This window comes from Coturnix japonica, chromosome Z (genome assembly GCF_054131305.1).
Source record: "Coturnix japonica strain WE chromosome Z, WE-NBRP24, whole genome shotgun sequence".
NCBI lineage: Eukaryota > Metazoa > Chordata > Aves > Galliformes > Phasianidae > Coturnix > Coturnix japonica.
The window spans coordinates 3,975,208-3,999,104 of record NC_140702.1 but is presented as its reverse complement, the minus strand read 5'-3'; the positions used below and the strand labels follow the sequence as shown (position 1 = coordinate 3,999,104).

The 23,897-nt window shown below is 48.7% G+C and overlaps 2 protein-coding genes across 4 annotated transcripts in view; both read right to left on the bottom strand.

The window, feature by feature from the left end:
* Window positions 1-23,897, bottom strand: part of LOC146753583 (rho GTPase-activating protein 32-like) — a 45,273-nt gene that overhangs the window by 14,004 nt on the left and 7,372 nt on the right. The window lies entirely within an intron of this gene.
* Window positions 1,240-22,887, bottom strand: LOC146753584 (uncharacterized). Of its 2 annotated transcripts, XM_085530633.1 has the most exons (7): window positions 22,540-22,887; window positions 21,748-21,791; window positions 19,813-20,000; window positions 15,342-15,480; window positions 14,176-14,313; window positions 3,680-6,561; window positions 1,240-3,479 (listed from the first exon to the last, which is right to left on the bottom strand). In XM_085530633.1, exons 6-7 carry the CDS (start codon window positions 4,409-4,411, stop codon window positions 2,226-2,228), a joined length of 1,986 nt encoding a protein of 661 aa, XP_085386759.1. In that variant the 5' UTR covers window positions 4,412-6,561; window positions 14,176-14,313; window positions 15,342-15,480; window positions 19,813-20,000; window positions 21,748-21,791; window positions 22,540-22,887; the 3' UTR covers window positions 1,240-2,225. The 2 variants fall into 2 exon arrangements, with proteins under 2 accessions (XP_085386759.1, XP_085386760.1); XM_085530634.1 differs by lacking the exons at window positions 19,813-20,000; window positions 21,748-21,791; window positions 22,540-22,887 and adding an exon at window positions 17,259-17,447.

Below are 23,897 nucleotides of genomic sequence, written 5' to 3'. Positions count from 1 at the left end.
AGGGCCCCGTCCAACCTGGTCTTTAACACCTCCAAGGACGGGGCATCCACAACCTCCCTGGGCAGCCTGTTCCAGGGCCTAACCACTCTCCTAGTGAAGAACTTCCTCCTAACATCCAACCTAAATCTTCCCTCTTTTAACTTAAAACCATTTCCCCTAGTCCTGCTATTATCAGCCCTTTCGAAGAGTTTACTCCCCTCCTGGGAGTAAGTTCCCTTCAGGTATTGAAAGGCTGCAATGAGGTCACCCCGCAACCTTCTCTTCTCCAGGCTGAACAAACCCAACTCCCTCAGCCTGTCCTCATAGGGGAGGTGCTCCAGCCCCCTGATCATCTTTGTGGCCCTCCTCTGGACCCATTCCAAAATCTCCATGTCATTCTTGTACTGAGGGCTCCACACCTGGACACAGTACTCCAGATGGGGCCTCACAAGAGCAGAGTAGAGAGGGACAATCAACTCCCTTTACCTGCCGACCACCCCTCTCCTGGATGGGTGGAGATCCCATTTGCTTTCTGGGCTGCCAGAGCACACTGCTGGCTCATGTTAAGTTTCTCATCTATCAGGACCCCTAGGTCTTTTTCAGCCGAGCTGCTCTCAAGGACAACTCCTCCCAGCCTGTACAGGTGCCTGGGGTTCTTCCGGCCCAAGTGCAAAACCTTGCACTTTGCCGTGTTGAACCTCATTAGGTTCACCCGAGCCCAGCTTTCCAGCCTGTCAAGGTTCCTCTGAATGGCATCCGTTCCCTCCACCGAATCGACTGCACCACTCAGCTTGGTGTCATCAGCAAACTTGCTGAGGGTGCACTCCATTCCCTCATCGATGTCATAAATGAAGATGTTAAAGAGCACCGGTCCCAAGACAGACCCTTGAGGGACACCGCTCGTTACCAGCCTCCACCTGGACATAGAGCCATTGACCACCACCCTCTGTCTGCGCCCTTTCAACCAATTGCTTATCCATCTAGTTGTCCACCCATCAATTCCACTTCCCTCCAATTTGGAGATGAGGATGAGATGGGGGACCATGTCAAAGGCCTTGCTCAGGTCCAGGTAAATGACATCGGTCGCCTTCCCTTCGTCCACCAACGCCATCACTCCATCATAGAAGGCCACAAGATTAGTTAAGCATGACCTTCCCCTGGTGAAGCCGTGCTGGCTGTCTAGGATTACGTGCTCGTTCTTTATGTGATTGAGCCTGTTGTCCAGGAGGATCTGTTCCATAATCTTCCCAGGCACGGAGGTGAGACTCACCGGCCTGTAGTTACCTGGGTCCTCCCTGCTCCCCTTCCTGTAAATGGAAGTGACGTGACCCTTCCTCCAATCGTCCGGGAACTCACCTGACAGCCACACACACTTACCACCGCGTCCTTGCACACCCTCTTCCCACAGAGTCCAGAGCACATTAATGTCTTCTGACACTCACACTCAGAGAGAAAATGTCAAGGGGGAGCATGAGCATGTACATAAAGGATGTACGGACCTACAGTTAAGGATGTGGTTGTGCATCTGAGTCTGTGCCTGCAGACAATGCAAGCGCTATGCATTGTCAACCAATGGAAATGATCAAACAGCTGCTTTGGGACAGACTGTCTGTAGGGCTCAGGCAGTGTGGCCTTCCAAGGTACTTCAGGTGTCTCAAAGAACAGAGGCAAGCAGTGATGATTCCTTTCTCTCTCGATTTTAATACTTGAAGGTAGAGCGCTTGAGAAAGACTTTGGAGGCTTTCCTCAGCCTCCTCCTTTCCTTGTACCTTTACAAAAGCGGACTGCCAAAAACCAAGAAGACTGGACACACTTTTTGGGTTTGGTTGTTTTTATTTTTTTTAGAATATTATAATATATATAATATATATTATATATTACACATAATATATAGTATATAGTACATAATTATATACTATATATATATTATATAATATATAATATTTGTTGTTGTTGTTTTGGTGTATTTTGTGAATTTTTTTGGTTTTTTTTTTTTTTAATCCAGTCCAATGAAATAAATCCTCAGTCATACAAGGGATGAATTTTTAAGGTCTTGCTGCTGATGGACCACACTCCACTTGAACATCAAGTGGAGCAGGAGGTAGCCTTCATCCAGAAAGGTGGAATCTTGATAAGATGTTGATGTCTTATGGAGAGGAATTTCGGTGTCCCCCAGGCTAAGCCAACACACAGGCACAGATTTCTGGATGGTGACCATCACTTTCTGCCCCTCTCCTGCTGCCTGGTCACTCTTCATCATCGGTATCCAGCAGGAGATCACGAAGCCCTGGAGGCACGGTGGTATCCAGCTCATCATCTGAAACTTCTTCCACCAGATTGGAAGGAACCAGTCCTCTTGTGCCGTCTGTCAGCTCTCCCAGAAACCAGCCATCCTCATCCATGTCTCCACAGATGTAAATGTATTGTCCAGCTGTCAGTGGAAGCTCGTTTTCTGGGTCCTCATTCGGGCCCTCAAAAGGATTGTAGCTGTGACGAGCTATGAATCTTCGTATTGGTGGTGATGGTCTGCGACAGTGCATGATGCAGACTGCCGCTGTCCAAACGTTCGGCTCCCCCAGCTTTTCCTGGGGTTTGGAGCATTCCCGTTTGGGATTTCCGTGCGGCCTCAGCTTTGTCCCCATCTCCTGGAGCTGTGTGCAGTTTTCCTCCAGACCCTTGCCGAGTGCTCCAAGTTTGACGTCAGCCTGCTGGACACTCTGCAGCTTCTGGCACGCTTCTGGGCCTTCAGGGTGGTTGTGGGCCTTCAGGGCCTGGCACTGCCTCTCCAGGTTGCTCAGGGCCTCTTGTTGCTCTGCAGCCTGAACACCCACCTCTGCTACAGCCCGACGGCAGGCCCTGGCCCCGCTGCAGGAGGCGGGTGGCTGCCCCTCCACGTGCTCCAGGATGTAGTGCAGGAAGCGCCTTCTCTGCTCCTGCAGCTCACACTGGAGGCGCTTGCTCTCCACGGCCTGCTCTCCACGGGACTTCCAGCAGAGCTGCCGCTGGACTTGCTGCTGCATTCTGCGGTCCGCTCTGCTGCTGCCGCTCCTCAGCAGCGCCTCCGCCAGCTGCCGCTGCAGATGCCATGCGTGGCGGATGGTGTCGTTGCGCCGCTTCTGCAGCAGCTCCGTCATCTGGCGCAGCTGGGCCTCCTTCTCCCGCAGCAGTTGGCGAATCTCTGCTTCCCACTGCCTCAGGCTCTGCTCCCGCAGGCGCTGCAGCTTTGACACCCGCACCCGCTCCCACTTGGAGCGCAGTTTGTCGGCCAGCAGCTGCCGCTCCCGCTCTGCCGCCTCCTGCCGCTCACGTCTCTCAGCAGCGCAGCGGCGCTGCAGCTCCTGGGAGCGGAGCCGCTCACCCTCCAGCTGGGCCTGCAGTGCCTTCAGCTCCTGCCTCTTCTCCTCCCGCTGCGCAGGGCAGGCAGGGGGCTGTGCCGGGCCCCGGCGGGGTGAGGGCCGGCTTCCAGGGAGCCCCAGGTCTTCCTTGGCTGTCTCTGGCACCTAGAACCAGAAAATCATACCATAACAGAATGGTCTGTGTAGGAAGGGGCCTTCAAGACTCTCCCGTTCCAAGCCCATGCCAAGGGCAGGGACAGCTTCCATTAGCTCACGTTGCCCAGAGGTGCCTCCAGTGGTGTCTGCGGAGCCTCCCCTCCCTCCCCAGGCTGAACAATCCCCACTCTCTCAGTGTGTCATCTCACCTGGACGTGAGCGTCCTTCATGGCCGGTCGACTGGAGCCCTGCTCTGCACAGTGGCGGCGCAGAGCTCCTTCTCCGTCCTGGGAGCAGGACATTCCGTTGCGGAGCTCGTCTTCCAAGCTGCCCACGACGTACTGGTTGAAGAGCCTCCTCTCCAGCTCCAGCTGCTGCTGGAGGTGGCGGATGCAGGCGGGCTGCTCCCCATCCGTCTCCCAGCGCAGCTTGCTGAGGACGTCCTGCAGCTGGGCATGGGCCGCCTCGCTGCAGCTGGGGGGGTTCCTCAGCACCTTGGCCAGCTGCTGCTGCAGCTCCCGAGCCTGGCGCAGGGCTGCATCGCACTCCCGCTGCAGCAGCTCCTTTGTGGCGCGCAGCTCGGCCTCCTTCCAGCGCAGCAGCTGCCGGGTCACCGTCGCCCGCTGCCGCTGCTCCCACTCCTTCAGCTGCTGCTCTTCCTGGGCCTGCTGCTTCTCCCAGGCACAATGCAGTTGGTCGGCCAGCAGCTGCCGCTCCCGCTCTGCCGCCTCCTGCAGCTCACATCTCTCGGCAGCCCAGCGGCGCTGCAGCTCCTGGCAGTGGAGCCGCTCGCCCTCCAGCTGGGCCTGCAGCACCTCCAGCTCCCAGCTCTTCTCCTCCTGCTGTGCAGCGCAGGCTGCGGGCTGTGCCGGGCCCCGGCGGGGAGAGGGCCGGCTGCACTTGCCTTGTCCCCGTCCCGCACTGCCTCGCAGCACGGCCATGGCAAGATCTGAAGCTGAAGAGACCTTCGGCCTCCAAAAGCTCTGGCCAAAGGCCACCAACAATCGCTCTGCTCTCACTCGTGGGGTCTGCAAGGACAGCTGCCCCTGACCCCGTAGCGCCCACTGCCTCTCGTCCCTGTCGCAAGGGTGTGCAGACAGTGAATGCCTTGGGTGTGCTGCGCCAGCACCTTCTGTGCTGTGTGCTGGCCCAGCTCATAGTGGAGGGCGGGGCAGTGGCCTTCAGCTATTGGACAGTGAGGCCTTCTGGCCCAGCTCATAGTGGAGGGCGGGGCAGTGGCCTTCTGTGCTAGATTCTGCTCATAGATTCCACGTGTGAGAGGTAGATGTGTTTTTGCGGCGGAATTTGTCAGTATTATCAAGCTCATCTGGAGTTATAAGTTCAATGGTGCCATGCTTATTTGGAATTGTTTTAATTATTTTTTAAAGAAACTAAGGAGTATTTAAAAACCAAACAGATGGAAACACACACAAAGATGAAAGGAAACAAACAACAACAACAACAAATCCTTCCCTCCCCAACCAATCCAGACTCCGATCTTTCACTGGAATCACTTGATAAGCATTAACCCTTGGCAGCTGGCTTTGCCGTAATTGCTTCCCAGAGCTTGGCCTGCGTGCTTCTTAACAATATTATCTCTGGGTGGCTGTGGGTGGTGATGTCAGTCCTGAGAACGGTTCAACTTCACACTGGGGTTAACACAGTTTGTACAGGTCGTCCTGGCTCACCAGCACTCCCTGCACTGTGGTACCATTCCTTTTGACACCTTCATTCCTTGCTTTTATCCACCTGATGATGACTGACGTGTAACTATCCATGGTATCTCCAACTTCCTAACAAACTGGGATTTGAATCAAGGGACCTATCTGCTATCAGTTAGATGTGGTCACAGAAGAAACCCATCATAAAGCCCTTTGCAACGTGATGTAGTGTCATGGAGTCATTGATTGTAACACCAGTCCAGGAGGCCCATTGGGAACACGGTTGTTGGAAAGTGTCTAAGTTTTGATAAGAGATGTGAATGTGCTGGGGTCACCCTCTTGTAATTTATATGGTGGGGTGCCCTACGCACTCTGTTCTCTGAAATTTCTATAGACTATATCAATACCTGAACTGGCCAAATCAGTCTTTATCCTGAACCATTTGGATTGCCTTGGAGATGCTCAAATGGAAAATTCTATTTGTATTTAGCCTTGGAGCAATGTTCAGAGTTGTAGCGTGGTATAGTGATAGTGCTGCCCAAATCGAGTGTTCAGCTCAGTTCAGAGCTGACTGCTGGACCGAGAATCTCTACGATATTAGAGAACATATTTGCTCTATAAATTGTCCTGGCAAAACATAAAGTCATCTTTGAAAACACCACCTGGCAAGTCCACATGTTGTCAAATTGGACTAGACATGCTTTTGAAGAATTAAACTCACAAGTGCAACAAGCATTGCAAATGGCACTGCAACAACACTTAGTGCTTGATATGTTAAAACTTAACAGAGTGCATGTGGCATGCAAAGTGTAATCAAAGGGTAATGTATTTCTGTTCGTAATGCTACAGCCTTCCTAGAAGAAGCTTGAAGACAAGAGATCATAGAGCAAACATCTGAACTGTTCCACTCGGACCATCCTCTGACATTCTGGATGCTTCTCCTAACCAGGATTTCCTGCATATTGCACTTTAAAAAGCACTATGTTCTGGGAATGAACACTGACGTCACTCGACACCATGTGCAGCGGATGGGTGATCACCGTGTGAGCTGTGGAGGCTGCTGTGCAGGGCTGGGGATGGCACCTCCCCCATCTTAACTTAGAGGCCAGATGGGGATTGATTGGGAAATAAATTCCAAACTCACATTAAAATAAGTTTTGTATTGGCTCTGGTGTTCCGAACAATGTATATCTGGCAGTAACCTCCACCTGTGGTGCAGCAGTTTGGGCAGTGATGTTGGCAGTGTTTGGCAGATGCTGCTAGTGAGCTGTGTCTGCAGGGGCAGCACGAGTGCCACTCTGCTCTGCTCCCAGATTTATAAACACGATGGAACTCAGGTTGGAACAGATGGAAGAATTCACTGGGTCTTACGTCTTCTGCAGATCTGCAGTCGGTTCATGGAGCTGAAACAATTCATCTCCTTATTGCTCCTGAAAAAGATTTTGCATAAAACAGTTGACATGTGATCACTGAAAATTGGAGAGTTACAGCAACACAGGAAAGAATTTACAGAAAATGGCTTATTTTATGAGGAAAAACTTGCATTACTTCAGGAGTTTGGTGTAATTCTGTCTCCCGGCAGAAAGTTCCCAAGGTACAGACAGAAAAATCTTGGCAAAAATCATCAGGTACTGCACTTTCACTTGACTAAGTGCTATTGAGACATTGTATAGTGGAATCTGCAGGAAAGGTTGTGAGGGGATTTCCCCAAGGAGAAGTGAGATTTCAGGAACGGGACACACTCAGAAAACCCAGAATGATATTGAGGCAAATGTAAAAACGGCTGCTACAAAGCCAGTGATAACAAGAAAGAATTCACTTCCAGGAGTTTTTCAGAGCCCAGTTAAAAAGATTCACGGCACTGGCTGTAGGATCCTCTTTATTTCAAACAATCTGGATTTCTGAGCTAACTTTAGTTTACTTCCAATGAGAGCTGTGATTCAGACCAAGGTATTTCACAAGAAAACACCACTTTCCCAGAGTTCAGATTTGTTCCTAAGAAATCCCAACAAATCCCAGAGCTCTGGTGTCATGGTTTTGTAATTTTGTAATTTTGCTATCAGTATTCCACATCATAACATCATGTCAAGTATGGATACTTCTGTTGAATGTGCAGTCCACAGAAGAAGACTACATATCCCAGAGAACAACAGGAGTAACAATAAGTCACGGGACCAGGACTCTATATAATCTCGTTCCCAGGCTGGAGTGCCCTCCTTCTTCTCTCGAACTTCTGGGAGAGTGGGAAGCGTTCCAGCCGTGTCGCCTAGAGTTCACAGTAGGCCTCTCGGTTTTCGGAGACTCTCTCTCTCTCTGTTTCGTTCGATTTGTTAGCCTTAATTATATTATATTGTGTTATCTTGTATTTCGATATCATATTTAGTAAAATAAGTTTTTCCTCCTTAGATTGTCGCTGTTTTATCCCACTCCCCTTTTCCCCCTCCTTTCCAGGCCCCGGGGGGGGGGGCGTGGGGTGGCTTCCCCTGTCACGGGCATAGGTAAATCTAAGTAACCCGTGACAGATTTTTTGGTGGAGAATGCGGGCATAGAGCTTTTTAGCTTTTAGAACAACTCTCTCTTTGCTCTTAAAGAGCTTCGTTACGGGAGTGTTGGGAGTGTTATCTTTCCGTAGCTGCTCACAGAGAACGTGACCTTGAAATACCAGACAAATTGTCAACATTAAGGGCTGCTGCACATTCTCAGCATTGCTATCTAACTTTTGTGTAGAAAACAAAGGGATTTCTTTCTCCCTTAGAGCAAAGCTAGCTAGCTCTGACTTTTACAGAGCCTGCCAGCTATGAATCCACTCTTCATCCCAGTTGCTCTGTTTAAGGGATTGAAAGCAATTATGATCTTCTTAAAGTATTGGTCAACTATTAACACCATAATTTGGTGTTGTGGAATTGTGCAGATATATAGCCTAATAAGGTGGATACTGATGGAGACACCTGCCTGGTACTTTTACGAGATGTGGTATGGTCAGAATTTTGGCATCTACACCTCAGATGGAATTGTGAATCTTACAAACACTTGCATCCCAGATGGAACAGGCAATTTTACAAATACTTGCATCCCAGATGGAACAGGCAATTTTACAAAAACCACCATGTTTAATTCATTGTACAGGCTAAAAAAACCCTTTTTATTTGGGTTGTACTCTCAGATTTCCACACGCTTTTCAATAACTGAGATAGGGTTCATACTTGCACTCATGTTATCACTATCAATGCATGCATATATGTTCCTATGCATTCGTTCTATGCGCAAGTCCCCTCCAGAACCAGAGAATGATGACTGGCAGGGAATATGGAAAGGTTTAGGAAAAGTCTTAGAAGCATGGGGACCCGCAGTGTCATGGGATTTCACTCTTGAACACCTAAGGGACCCTAAGAAATTAAGTGAGTATTTGGGTCAGAGATCTAAGGAGGTAAACCTTATGTGGGGTTTGGCTTATGCATACCGTGCTTTGTATCATACTATTCTGGAGAGAGAGAGTTTCCGATCTGAGATTCAAGCCCAAGTTAATTCTGATCAGTCACAGGAGGCATCAGTAGCAATATCAGTTGCCCCTGTGGAAGGCAAGAAATGGAAACGGGTGTCCACGCGTCTAGAACGAAAAGAAGGAGAAGCACAGGGGGGGGCTGCAGAAGACCCAGGTGCCGGGCATGGAGCAGTACCGAAAAAAGCAAAGGCAAAAACCAAGAGGCATGAAGAAGAGACTGATGATGAGGAGGAAATCACCTATTGTCGACCTCTGAAGCTGACTGAAATCCAAGGCTCAAGAAAGGAGTTCACACGGCGTCAAGATGAAGGTATCCTTGCTTGGTTGCTTCGCTGCTGGGACAACGGGGCCAACAGCTTGTCTCTAGATGGTAATGAAGCTCGCCAACTAGGAAGCATTGCCCAAGATGCAGGTATCGACAGAGGGATTAGCAGATGTTCGGATGGAGCTGCCACTCTCTGGTTGCGGCTGTTAGAAGCCGTGAGAGAAAGGTACCCCTATAAGGATGCTTTGAAGCCTAAATTTGATAGTTGGAATACCGTCCAAAAAGGTATTCAGCGCCTGAGGGAATTGGCCATGGCGAAAATGTTGTACAGCCCTGATCCAAGCGAACTTGACCCTGAGAGAGTGAGGGCCGATCCTGACATGTGGCAGAAAATCACAAGTACAGCACCAGAGAGAAATGCACAGTCATTGGTATCAGGATCTAAAGGATTCGTGGACAGATGGCCCCGAGTTGTTGAGCTGATTATAATGCTTCAAACCATCGATCAGCAGCTCCCCCAACTGCATGCCGCAGTTTCTGCCATCTCACGGCTAGAAAACCGAGTAGATGAAATGTGCAAGAAATTGTTTCCATCAACTAATTGTAATGATCCTGTAATAGTATCAGAAACAACTGATGAAGGTCAATCCTCGTACGGGCCACCAGGTCTAATGAAGGATCTGATCAAACTAGTCCAGTCCTACTCCCCACCTGCATCATCAAAAGTCTCAGCTGTTAAACGCACACGCTTCCCAGCTCGAGCAAAGAACAACAGTACGATTGCACCGCGTGTTTCCATGTGGCGCTACCTACGTGACCGTGGAGAAGACATGAGGAAGTGGCATGATCAGCCTACTTCTGCACTACGAGCACGGGTGAAAGAACTACTAGACATACCAACCACCAGTGGAGTTGCTCCAGTCATCACAGGTAACCAATAGAGGGGCCCTGCCCTCAGTCAGGGGAGGGAAAGGGATAATAGAGTTTATTGGACTGTGTGGATTCGATGGCCTGGCACATCAGAACCACAGGAATATAAGGCGCTGGTGGATACCGGTGCACAGTGCACCCTAATGCCCTCCAGTCATGAAGGGACAGAATCAATCCATATTTCTGGAGTGACTGGGGGCTCTCAAGAATTGACTGTGCTGGAGGCTGAAATAAGCCTCACTGGCAAAGACTGGCAAAAACATCCTATTGTGACTGGCCCAGGGGCTCCATGTATACTGGGTATTGATTACCTCAGAAGGGGGCATTTCAAGGATCCTAAGGGGTATCGATGGGCCTTTGGGATAGCTGCTGTAGACATGGACAACATTAAGCAGCTGTCTGTTTTGCCTGGCCTGTCAGAGGACCCGTCTGTTGTGGGGCTGCTACGAGTAAAAGAGCAGCAGGTACCGGTTGCTACAAAGACAGTGCACAGACGGCAGTATCGCACCAACAGGGATTCCTTGCTCCCCATTCATGATTTGATTCGCCAGTTGGAGAATCAGGGAGTGATCAGTAAAACTCACTCACCTTTTAACAGTCCCATATGGCCAGTGCGTAAAGCCAGTGGAGAATGGAGGCTGACAGTAGACTACCGTGGCCTGAATGAGGTCACACCCCCATTGAGCGCTGCTGTGCCGGACATGTTGGAACTCCAGTACGAGCTGGAGTCAAAAGCAGCCAAATGGTATGCCACCATTGACATTGCCAATGCCTTCTTCTCTATTCCTTTGGCCGCAGAATGCAAGCCACAGTTTGCCTTCACCTGGAGGGGCATTCAGTATACTTGGAACCGTTTGCCCCAGGGGTGGAAACACAGCCCAACCATTTGCCATGGGTTGGTCCAAACTGTACTGGAACAGGGTGGTGCTCCTGAACACCTGCAGTACATTGATGACATTGTTGTGTGGGGCGATACAGCAGAAGAAGTTTTCACAAAAGGAGAGCAGATAATCCGGATTCTTCTACAAGCTGGCTTTGCTATTAAGCGAAGCAAAGTAAAAGGACCTGCCCAGGAAATTCAGTTCTTAGGTATAAAGTGGCAGGATGGACGTCGTCACATCCCAGCAGATGTGATCGACAAAATCACTGCCATGTCTCCACCAACTAGCAAGAAAGAGACACAATCTTTCCTGGGTGCAGTAGGCTTTTGGAGGATGCACATTCCAAACTACAGCCTCATTGTAAGCCCCTTTATCAGGTAACGCGGAAGAAGAATGATTTTGCATGGGGCCCTGAGCAGCAGCAGGCTTTTGAACAGATTAAACAAGAGATAGCCCGTGCTGTAGCCCTGGGGCCAGTACGGACTGGACAGGATGTAAAGAACATCCTCTATACTGCTGCTGGAGAGAAAGGCCCTACTTGGAGTTTGTGGCAAAGAGCCTCAGGAGAGACCCGAGGCCGACCCCTGGGATTCTGGAGTCGATCATATAAGGGGTCTGAAGAGTGCTACACTCCAACTGAGAAGGAGATCTTAGCTGCGTATGAGGGGGTTCGGGCTGCTTCCGAAGTAGTCGGGACTGAAACACAGCTCCTTTTGGCACCTCGACTGCCAGTGCTGAACTGGATGTTCAAAGGACAGGTTCCCTCCACCCATCATGCTACTGATGTCACCTGGAGCAAGTGGATTACGCTGATTACACAGCGAGCGCGAATGGGAAACCTCAATCGTCCAGGAATCCTAGAGGTAATCATGGACTGGCCTGAAGATAAAAAGTTTGGAACATCACCAGCAGAAGAGGTATCACGTGCTAAAGAGGCCCCACCATACAACGAATTACCAGAAAATGAAAAGAAATATGCCCTATTCACAGACGGATCATGTCGCATTGTAGGGAAGCATCGCAAATGGAAAGCTGCTGTGTGGAGCCCCACACGACAGGTTGCAGAGGCCACTGAAGGTAAGGGAGAATCAAGTCAGTTTGCAGAGGTAAAAGCTGTCCAGCTGGCCTTAGATGTTGCTGAACGGGAGAGGTGGCCAATGCTGTATCTTTATACTGACTCATGGATGGTGGCAAATGCCTTATGGGGGTGGTTACAGCGGTGGGAACAAAATAACTGGCAACGGAGGGGAAAATCTGTTTGGGCCGCTGAACTATGGAAGGACATTGCTTCCCGAACAAAGAATATGGTTGTAAAGGTGCGTCATGTGGATGCACATGTGCCCAAAAGTCGGGCTACTGAAGAACAACAAAACAACCATCAGGTAGATAAAGCTGCTAGAATTGAGGTGGCTCAAATCGACTTGGATTGGCAGAATAAGGGCGAATTATTTCTAGCTCGATGGGCTCATGAGACCTCAGGCCATCAAGGAAGAGACGCAACATATAAGTGGGCCAGAGACCGAGGGGTGGACTTAACCATGGACGCTATTGCGCAGGTTATTCATGATTGTGAAACATGTGCCATAATTAAACAAGCCAGAAGGATGAAACCTCTCTGGGAGGAAGGGCGATGGCAAAAGTATAAATATGGGGAGGCGTGGCAGGTTGATTATATCACCTTGCCACGATCTCGCAGTGGTAAGTGTTATGTACTCACTATGGTAGAGGCAACCACTGGGTGGCTTGAAACATACGCAGTACCCCATGCAACTGCTCGAAACACCATATTAGGTCTTGAGAAACAAGTCCTGTGGCGACATGGCACCCCAGAAAGAATTGAATCTGATAATGGGACACATTTCAAAAATTCTCTTATAAATACTTGGGCCAAAGATCATGGCATTGAGTGGATTTATCATATTCCCTACCATGCACCAGCTTCTGGTAAAATTGAACGATATAATGGGTTGTTGAAAACTATGTTGAAAGCAATGGGTGGTGGAACATTTAAGCACTGGGAGAAGAATCTGGCAGAAGCCACTTGGCTGGTCAATACTAGAGGATCTGTCAATCGTGATGGTCCTAGTCAATCTAGCCCCCTACACACTGTAGAAGGAGATAAGGTCCCTGTTATACATGTAAAGAACATGTTGGGAAAAGCTGTTTGGGTCCTTCCAGCTTCTGGAAAGGGCAAACCTATCCGTGGAACTGTCTTTGCCCAGGGACCTGGGTGCACTTGGTGGGTAATGCAGAAGGATGGGGATGTTCAATGTGTGCCACAAGGGAATTTGATGCTGGGGGAGTGCAGTCAATAATTTTATGTATCTATATATATATATATATGTTTGCATGTGTAGTGTATTTTAGTTATTATAGTTGTACATTTAGTTATGTTACATGCAATTCTACTATTTAGCTATCACAATTTTACATACGTGTATATATATGTATATATATGTATATATTAACCATGATGTAATAATGTAGAATAAGGGGTGGAATGTCATGGTTTTGTAATTTTGTAATTTTGCTATCAGTATTCCACATCATAACATCATGTCAAGTATGGATACTTCTGTTGAATGTGCAGTCCACAGAAGAAGACTACATATCCCAGAGAACAACAGGAGTAACAATAAGTCACGGGACCAGGACTCTATATAATCTCGTTCCCAGGCTGGAGTGCCCTCCTTCTTCTCTCGAACTTCTGGGAGAGTGGGAAGCGTTCCAGCCGTGTCGCCTAGAGTTCACAGTACGCCTCTCGGTTTTCGGAGACTCTCTCTCTCTCTGTTTCGTTCGATTTGTTAGCCTTAATTATATTATATTGTGTTATCTTGTATTTCGATATCATATTTAGTAAAATAAGTTTTTCCTCCTTAGATTGTCGCTGTTTTATCCCACTCCCCTTTTCCCCCTCCTTTCCAGGCCCCGGGGGGGGGGCGTGGGGTGGCTTCCCCTGTCACGGGCATAGGTAAATCTAAGTAACCCGTGACATCTGGAAATAAGGAACTATAAGGGAAACAATGGCTGAGCTCGTATGTCTGCTTTGGGAAACCAAACAATCCCATTAAGTAACGCCCCCATGAAAGCCAGCAGCACTCTTCCACTGACGCAGTAAAGATCCCTGTTGCATACTGGTGATGGATTGGCTGCAATGGAAACCTCTTTTCTAAAGGTTAACAATCCCCCCAAAGCCTGGACTGCCTCATGGCTGTAACTCGTTATCTATCTGGAAAATGTCAGGTTGGCCGGTGTCCATTGTCACATGCAGCATTAAGTGTCCCGAGGTCTTTACCAAGGAAAATGTTTGTCACAGACAGGTAACTGCCAGCAAAGAACGTCCAGCATTGTCTGCACTGGAGCAAGCAAACAGCAAAGCAGAGCTTTTGACAAAGGACAAAGAGAAAAGTTCCCATGTGTACTGATCTCTACAAGAACCAACAGAATAATGGCAAGAAGGGATTACCTTATATCAGAGAGGTGTTGCAGTACAACAGGAGCTTCTCTGTATTTTGAATGTCCAGCCTGCAGTAACAAAGCAAGGTGGCACAGCGATGGAAAAAGGACTCGTTACTGCAGGCTGCCAGGACGGGCTGCAAGGGACCTGCAAAAGAAAAGGGTTTTTAAATGGCTGCACAGATGTTGGGGCAGAACAAATAAACTGGTGACTGATGGCTTTTCAGGGCTTTATATGCAACCGGAATAACTGGGTTGGTTCTGGGCACATGGTGCACAACTCAGGTAGAACTAGGAATGGCGTGGCATTGACTGCACCTACAAACCACCGAGTGCCATCCTCCTGAAGTGGAGTACATCTCATCAAGCATTATACGACACACTGAAGGCAACAGTATTTGTGGGCACCTGCTAGATGACACTGTCAGGTGAACAAACTGACCAACAGCAAATGCCTTCAGTGCAGAAGTGGCACCGTGTGAAGAGGCAGCAGCCCGTGCAGCCTCTGTCTGCAGCGTGTGCACCAAAAAGCCATCCTGAACACAGTCCTGCCTGTCAGTAAGACCCCAGAGATAGAGTCAGCAACTAAAGAGACCAAGTGACAGAAAGCATACTATGGATTTACAGTCCAGCTCGTGTCTAGCAGTTTGAGGCATGTTTTGTCAGAGCAGCCCAATGCTTTGGTCCATTAGTGCTTCAGAACAGAAGCAGACAGCAACTTGTCTATAGGCAACTGATTCTACCAAAGAGAAAAGCACTGCAGAAAGTCTTATCTCCAGCTGCTGAGAAATCAATTCCCAGTCCTACCTCCATTCAATTAAGCATGACTCCTCCTTCTCCAAGGAGGATCCTCTATGAGGAGCAACATGGCAAAACGTGACCCTCTCACGTTACTCCACTATCCTTCAAACCAAGGCATCTAGCATCTCAAGCTTGGATTCTGGCAGGCAACAGGTTAGGAGGCAGTGGGTTCTTTCCTCACCAATCAGATCTTACAGCCGCACTGACCTTCCTATTTAGCAAAGCCAGACCCAAATCTCTCTTGTGCAATATTATGGCTGGTTTTGAAACTTGCAGCACATCCCTGTAATGGGGGCCGTGTGTTTCCCACATAGCTGGATTTGGGCTTTGGCATGAAAATTTGCAGTTGCTTTCTTTGGAACAGCAACAACCTACCTGTTAAGGGAGCTTGATGAAGATTTTCCACTCTCTGAGTACGATCTGACACAGCATCTGTTCCACAGCTTTTAGCAGGCCACTGGTGAGATGATACACTCACATTGGAGTTATTACATTTCATTTCTCAAATTTCATTCTGTTAAAGACAGTGTTTCAATTAAGAGAATGTACAGGTATTCCATAGGTACTTGAAGGAAATCTAAGCAATGATCCCTACAGTCTCGCTGTATAAAACTCCGCTGAGAGTCTGAAAAAAAATTCAGGAGTTAACTGCTGGAATAATTCAAGATCTGCCCACGCTGTACAGAACACTGAGTCTGTTCTTTTGCACTTTACTTGGAGAATGTTCCATCCTATAACTTCTGCTCTCAATTGTAACACATGATTTTTTATAAAAAGAAAGATAACAAGTCAGCTCTTCAGTGTGCACATTGATGAAACTTGGTGAAATACAACTTTAAGAAAAGGTAATTTGAAAACTTCAATATTCTTATCAGAATCTCTGCTATTAGTTACCGTTCCAATGTTCTGATCTGATGATGTGTCTCTCAGAGCTGTTTTGTCACTCCCCCCCTCAAATGCACTTCAAGTGCTTTAGGAGCATCACTGGAATTTTGAATAAACTTGATATATTTTAGCAAAGCTGCTACAGATGCATGACTGAAGTACTTTGGAAAAATATAATCTTGATTGAACGCTGAACAGTGTTATTTAATTATAATCCAGGTAATTAAATTAATTAAACCAAGGAAATCACCTTCCAGTCACTCAGCTCTCACCAGGGAAATCGCTTCCCTGCCAAGCAGATGCAACCAACACAAGCTGCTACATCACTCTAGGGCCCCACTGAGTCTTCCCAAGGGGTCTCCAAAGGCTTCCCTGTTGACTTCTGGGAACCTGGGAACACTCACATGGAAGCCAGTGCCCCCTAATGTGCCCCAGACGTTTCTCAGGGCCCCACAATTAGCTCTACAGACATCCAGACATGCCCCAGAGCAAGTATGTGTGCTGTAGGGAGCCCAAGAGACATTCCAGAGCACCCTAGTACTCCTCAGTGCACTCATGGATGCTTCACCTGTGTCTAAATATGCCCTACTGGACTTTGTTTTCTCTTCTGGAGCTTTCCTTAGTTCTCAGCTTTGCTTTCTCATGCCATTTATCTCGCTCCACAGCTTTTGCTCGCAATATTCTCTCTTGCATTCCCACCTTCCAACAGAATCACAGAATTGTAGGGGTTGGAAGGGACCTCTAGTGATCGAGTCCAACCCCCCTGCCATGGCAGGTTCCCTACACCACGTTGCACAGGTAGGTGCTCAGGCGGGTCTTGAATATCTCCAGAGAAGGAGACTCCACCACCTCCCTGGGCAGCCTGTTCCAGTGCTCCGTCAGCCTCACCGTAAAGAGGTTCTTGCACACATTTGTGCGGAACTTCCTATGCAGAAGTTTCAGCCCATTACCCCTAGTCCTGTCCCCACGCACTACTGAAAAGAGACCAGCCGTGCCACTATGGCCCCCACACCTCAGGTATTTATAAACCTGGATCAAATCCCCTCTCAGCACCGCCAACGACAACCCTCTGCACTCTGCCAGTCAGACAGTTCACGACCCACTTCACTGTCCACTCATCTATCCCATACTTCCTCAGCTTTGTTATAAGGATGTCATGGGGGACAGTATCAAAAACCTTTCTGAAATCAAGGTAGACTACATCTACCACTCTAGCCCCGTCCACCCAGCTAGTGACATCTTCATAAAAGGCCACCAGGTTGGTCAAGCACGACCTCCCCTTGGTGAACCCATGCTGAGTACTCCTGATAACCTCCTTATCACCCAGTTCTCTGGAGATGGCATCCAGCACAAGCTGTTCCATCACCTTCCCTGGGACAGAGGTGAGGCTGACTGGCCTATAATTACCTGGCTCTTCCTTCTTGCCCTTTTTGAAGACTGCAGTGACATTGGTCATCCTCCAGTCTTCAGGCACCTCCCCAGTTCTCCAAGACCTCTGAAAGATTACAGAGAGCGGCTCAGCAATGACCTCCACCAGTTCTCTCAGCACCCGTGGATGCACCCCATGCACCCATCCCATGTATTTATGGACATTAATGTTTCCTAGGCAATCACAGACCACCTCTTCCCTGACTAAAGAGAAATCTCCTATTGTCCAGACTCTCTCATTAACCTCCAGGGTCTGGGATTTCTGAGGGAGAGCCTTTTCACTAAAGACAGAAGCAAAGAAGGCATTCAGTGTTTCTGCTTTCTCAGCATCCTCTGTTATCAGAACGCCTTCCTCCCCCCCTTGTTTTTTGTTTATTAGCAAACTATTAATATACTACAAAATAATAGCACTAATTACTAAGTAACATCACCATGCCAGCATCCCGACCACCTGCTTTAGAGATTTATCCTTCATTTTGTGTAACACTTCAAACACTGCAAAGAAACAAAGCAAGTGCAGAAACAGGACGCCACTTCCCTCAGGATTTTACAGACTCATTCATGTCTGACAGATGGAGGCCCTGACAACAAGAGCTGTGTCTGTCCATAACAAGGACTCACCTCTGCAGGTGCAGGGGCAGCTCTCAGAGAAGCCTTCTTCATTTCTGCTTTCTTCTCTTTTTGTCTTTTGACTGGGAGCTGGTGTTGATCTGCCTGAGGGAAGGGAGGCCCCTTCAGAGGGATCTAGATAAGCTGGATCAACCTCACTGGGCTGAGGTGAATGGGATGTGGTACACCCAGGCCAAGTGCCAGGTCCTGCACTTTGGCCACAATAACCCCATGCAGCGCTATAGGCTTGGGGCTGAGTGGCTGCAGGGCTGTGCAGAGGAAATGGACCTGGGGCTGTTGGTTGATGCTCAGCCGAACATGAGCCAACAGTGTGCCCAGGTGGCCAAGAAGGCCCACGGCATCCTGGCCTGTCTAAGAAATAGTGTGGCCAGCAGGAGCAGAGAGGTAATCATCCCCTTGGACTCAACACTGGGGAGGCTGCGCCTCAAGTCTTATGTTCAGTTTGGGGTTCCTCGCTACAAGAAAGTCATTGAGGCACTGGAACTTGTACATGGAAGTCTGTCCCTCGAGCAGCTCCCATTCATCATCAGCTCCCATTTTGCAAAACAGCAAAACTTCTACTGCAAATGGCTGCAGTCACCAAAGCTCAGCCCACTATCCAGGTATCAGCCTTCTCCCTTCTGTTTTCCATCTTAGCCCATAGTTTTGCTTCCAGAAATGGAACTCCTCTTTAACAGCCAAAACACAAACTAATACATCACTTTCACTGCTCCTTCCCGCACCCCCATAGGAATGGTTACCTGACATCCCCTACAGCACAGCACCTGCTCACAAGTATCATTCAAACTCTATTCTTTCATACTTCTTGAGAGAGGACGGTAAAAACTCCCTTCTGCATGGCACTAAGGACAGTCTGTCCCCATCACATCCCTCTGTGTGCTGAAAGCTGCCATTGGATCTCTTGCAGCCTGCTGGCTGCTGCTCACAAACACAGGGAACTGCACCACACTGATTCTAAAGAGAGAAAGGAAGAAACGCTGGTGGGAATGGGCACCCAAGGATTGCAGAGATGCTCCAGATTGTGACAGAGATGGAATATCAGAGTGCTGGGACATGATTGATCACTAAGGAAAACACTTGGAAGCACATTCAATCTGCAGAAGCTGTAATTACTGGGCACAGTCAGCTTTCCTATGGCTCAGCTGGAGTAGGCAGGTGCTCTCAGACATCTGCTCAGGGGCTTCAGCTGAGACACTTGCACAATGCTGGGATCATTCTGATGGAAACTATGTCTTCAGATACCATGGTTAAATCCATCCAAAATGATCAAGCCGAGCTTTAGCTCTTGAGCAGCACTTCTTCCCCACCCTTCACTACTCCAAGCAGCTCCAACAAACTTCTCAGAAGAAATCCAGGCCAGCACAGACCTGGCAGACCAGAACCAAGTGCAGCTGGTGGGACGGCAGTGCCCACTCCTTGCTTCCACCCTGCTCCAGCAGGTTAAGGAGTCTGAGCATCACTGGCCTTTGACAGCTCAAGACTTTCAGCACCTCATGCCAACATTTCTCACTAAGATACACCTCAGGCATTGAATTCTCTTCTCACTACCACCTCCCAGTCCTCTCCTAGGAACAGAAACCATTCAGATTCTACAGCAAACTACAGCATCTGCACTGCAAGAGCACACTGAACCACCTGCAACAATGAAACATGGTTTTGGAGAGTGGGTTTGAAAACACACCTTTAGACAGCTGTCTCCCTGTAGCCAAAAGGAAACCAAGCAGCAAAAGAAGAGTCCAGCCTGAAACATGCCCATGCTACTAGCCCAGGTTTTTCACAGTGAATGTAAAATCCATCCTGTTCTTGAGGTAACAAATGACCAGTGGGTCTCCCTTTGCTCCACCCCTTCTCCTTCAAAGCCAGAAAAAGAAAGAAAAAACAAGCAGAAGAAACCCAGACGTACCTTTCCACACACAGAGCAGAAAGTGGAACAGCAGTTGGTCTCCTTCCTGAGACATGGTGGGGAGCATCCCAGAGGAAGCCCAAGTTCTTTGCTTCTCTCCACAGGGACTTCAAGCACTCTTGGCAAGAGCTGCTTTGGTTCTTTCTTCAACTGCTTCCATCACCAGAATCTCCTTTGGAAAAGGAACACTAAAGAAAGAATCAGCAAATGAAAAAGAATGAGCAATAACCACTTTCCCAGCTTTCTTCTGACATGCAATTAAGACTCACGACTTGGGCAAGGTCTTAAAATCAGCTGGTTACAAGAACTGTCCCAAAATATATCCAGCTTCTGTACAGCTGCTGTTATTTCTGACAGCGAGTGCAATCACAGAATCATAGAATGGCCCGGGTTGGAAGGGACCTCAAGGATCATGAAGATCAATCACCTCCCTGTCCCTGCTGGCCATCCCCTCTTCTGATGGAGCCCAGGGGACCATTTGCTCTCTGAGCTGCAAGAGCACGCTGATGGCTCACGTTCTGTTTTTCATCCACCAGGACCCCCAGGTCCTTCTCTGCGGGGCTTCTCTTAAGGACTGCTCCTCCCAGGCTGTAGAAATGCCTGGGATTCCTCCAGCCCAAGTGCAAAACCTTGCACTTTGCTGTCTTGAACCTCATTAGATTCACCTAGGCCAACCTCTCGGTTGAGCTCCCTCTGAATGGCATCCCTTCCTTCCACTGCATCAGCCGCACCACTCAGCAAACAGCAGAGGGTGCACTCCATTGCATCATTGGTGTCACTGATAACCATGTTAAAAAGCACTGGTCCCAAGACAGACTCCTGGATGACACCACTTGTTATCAGCCTTCACCTGGACATCGAACCATGAATCACCACCCTCTGTCTGTGGCCTTTCAACCAATCCCTTATCCACCAGGTGGTCCACCTGTCAAATCCACATCCCTCCAGTTTAGAGATAAGGATGTGGTGGAGGGCCATGTCAAAGATCTCGCTCAAGTCCAGGTCAATGACATCAGTTTCCTTCCTTTTGTCCACAAATGCAGTCACTCCATCATAGAAGACCACCTGATTAGTTAGGCATGGCCTTCCCCTGCTAAAGCCACACTGACTGTCTTGGATCACATGCTCATTCCTTATGTGATCAAGCATGTCTTTGAGGTGTATCTGTTCTTCACCATCTTCATCACAGTTACACATTTGAATCAAATAATTGGTGTTGCTGTCACAAAGAAAACCTCTTTGTCTTCTACTCCTGCTGCACTACTGTGCTTTCACCAGAAGCAAAGGGAGAGGCCACCTCCTAGATCCAAATTTTAAGAAACCAACACCCAATAGGTGTCATCTGAAGTAAAATAGCAGAGAAATTAAGATGACTCTTCTGCATCCAGCTTGGATCACTCCCTCACTCAGGCACACCACCATCAGATCAAGGAGATGCTGCCTTCAGCTTAGAGACTGTATGGGAAATCACAGCTTGAACCTCTGATTAATCAGCTGAGGCAAGTGTTGGGTCAGCTGCGGGAGCACAGGTGAGAGTAATCTAGCTGTGCTCCTGGAAGGGGTGGATCTCGACTCCACCTCCTCTGAGACCTCATTTAAAGGCTGACCACCACTGAGGCAGCATCTCTTGGAGATTGCTCCCCAGTTGAGACTGCCTCAGCTTTCTGGTCAAAACATCGACATTGGTGAGTTTTCCTTTGCTAACAACCTTTGACTATTTACCACCATCTTGGTTAACATCTTTATATTAGCCACCCTTACAGAGACCATAAGGGTTTGGGCTTCCAAACTCTCAGCAAGCACTTGGATCAGACAGCTTCCTGCTGGGGAGCCCCCTGCATCACTTCTGCTTCTTCTGATTCCGAACCCGCAGATGCTTCAGAGCTCATTAGCATGGACTTCCTTCCTCCCCTCAGCAGCTGCTCCTGCACTCACCTTCATTCCTACTCAGATACCGGCCGCTTCCAGCACCAGCTGACCTGCAAGACACAGAAAGGAAAGGTGGGAGTCATGCAAACGCACAAGCCCAAAGCTGCATCACCACCACGTATGGCAGCCTCGGGAAGTCAGCTGCAACTACATCCTTTGTCAGAATGGAAACAGGCACTATCAGTTAAGTGTGACCTCTGAAGTCATTGCCACCATCAGAAATAGGCACTGAAATTGCTCACTTCACTGTAGCTGGTTACCTCCTTATTTTGGAAAATGCGGACATGGAATTGAAGGACACCAGAAAATTGACATCTACTTCATTGTAGGTGGTTAAGCTTGGAAGCAGGACTTGAGCAAGACATGCTTCTCAGCTCAGAATCACAGAATTATCAAGGTTGGAAAAGACCTACAAAATCATCTGGTCCAACCATTACCAATACTTCCCGGCTTAATCATATTCCTCAGCACCACATCCAAACGTTTCTTGAACACTGCCATGATCGGTGACTCCACCACCTCCCTGGGCAGTGCATTCCAATGCCTGAATACCCTTTCCGACAAGTAATGTTTCGCAATGTCCAGCCTGAATTTTCCCTGGCGCAGCATAAAACCTTTCCCTCTAGTTCTATCAGTGATTACACAAGAGAAGAGGCCAAACCCCAGCTCACTACAACCTCCCTTCAGGAAGTTATAGAGAGTTATAAGGTCTCCCCTGAGTCTCCTCTTCTCCAAGCTGAACAATCCTAGCTCCATCAGCCGCTCCTCATAAGGTCTTTGCTCCAAACCCCTCACTACCTTCGTAGATGAAGACGTTCCAGAACCGCAAGGTTTTCTCTCATGGAAGGGCCCAAAACTGAAGAGGTCAGACCTCCTTCTCTCCATCATTGCTGTCATGGGGAAGGCTGTCCTTGGAAGTGCAGTGACTCATACATCCTAACTGCACTCCATTGATGGAAGCACAACGTGCATCATTGCAAATTGCTGGTGGGTTCCTGTGTTGGCGAGGGATGGATTCACCTGGAAAGAGTAGATACACAGCAGTTAGTGTAAACTTTCACTATCCAAGGAGGCAAAGGCTTGGTGCTGCCTGTCAAGCAGGTTTCAAGCAGCTTGCGAGACTCATTTGGGAAAGACAGGAGTCAACCAACGATGTCAGGCACGGGCTCGAACGCAGGAATACAGAAGGAGGCACAAGCCCACTGAAAGCATGAATTCTACCTGTGTTGCTGACAAGCAGTGCTTTGAAAGCTGGATTTGCACCCTTACCTGCCAGGACCACGACTTCTGCTTCGGAAGGCTCCCTGGCACTGCTCTGCAGTTGGTGTTTGGCCACAGGGGATGGTTTGCCCAGGCAGAAGCAGGAACGCCAACTGCCAGCTGGTGACTCTGCCCTCTTACTGGGAGAACTCAGTCTGGAGAGAGAAAACAGAGCATGCTGTCAGTTGTGGTGCAGGATGAGGGAAGAGCTGCACCGAGCCCTTGATGACAGTTCCCTATTCCTGGCACTGCCTGCTTTCTGCTGAAACACAGCTTAGAAACGCGCTCTGTTTCAAACAGCAGAGGACGCTTCCATTCCTACTGCTCAGCCCTCAAGTCCTGCTGGCTACATTCCTCTCAACCATGTCAATCAAGATGCAGACCATGTGAGTAAAGTCTCCACAGCAGAACAGGACAGGAGCTGGCAGGCGTAACTGCTTTCTGAGGAATGGTGCAGCCATAAGGGAAGCTCAAAAGCATCTCTGACTCTTACATTAACACCTCCTCGGCCTCAGCTCACTGCCATCTTTAATTTCTAGTGCCTGCAAGTCTGACCAACAGCTCTGCTTACAGGAGAAGCACAATTGGTTTCAGGTGTGTGGCCCTGAAATCTGGAAAACCCCAGTGTTTCCAGGTACAGCCAACACAGACCAGGATAGACGTCAGCATGGCTTTCTGCATCTCGTGACTGCCTGCCCAACCAGGAAGGAAATGCACCCTTGTGTGGCTCCACTGAGCCCGTAGGGCAACTGTGTGTAAGTTGAGTCCTTGGAGATGTAACGGACAAAAAGTAAACCAATAAAAATCACCCAAATAATGATGATGGGGGCTGGAAAGGGAATTCCTCTTTCTTTATCTTTCAGATGGAAAATCAGTGATTGCATCCAAGTTCCTTA

What these genes read in the sequence shown, in the direction of transcription:
- LOC146753584 (XM_085530633.1), bottom strand. Translation starts at nt 4,411, where the DNA reads ATGGCCGTGCTGCGAGGCAGTGCGGGACGGGGACAAGGCAAGTGCAGC. An exon ending in TGAAGGACGCTCACGTCCAG is followed by an intron (nt 3,480 to 3,679) that starts GTGAGATGACAC and finishes TTCTGGTTCTAG; the next exon opens with GTGCCAGAGACAGCCAAGGA.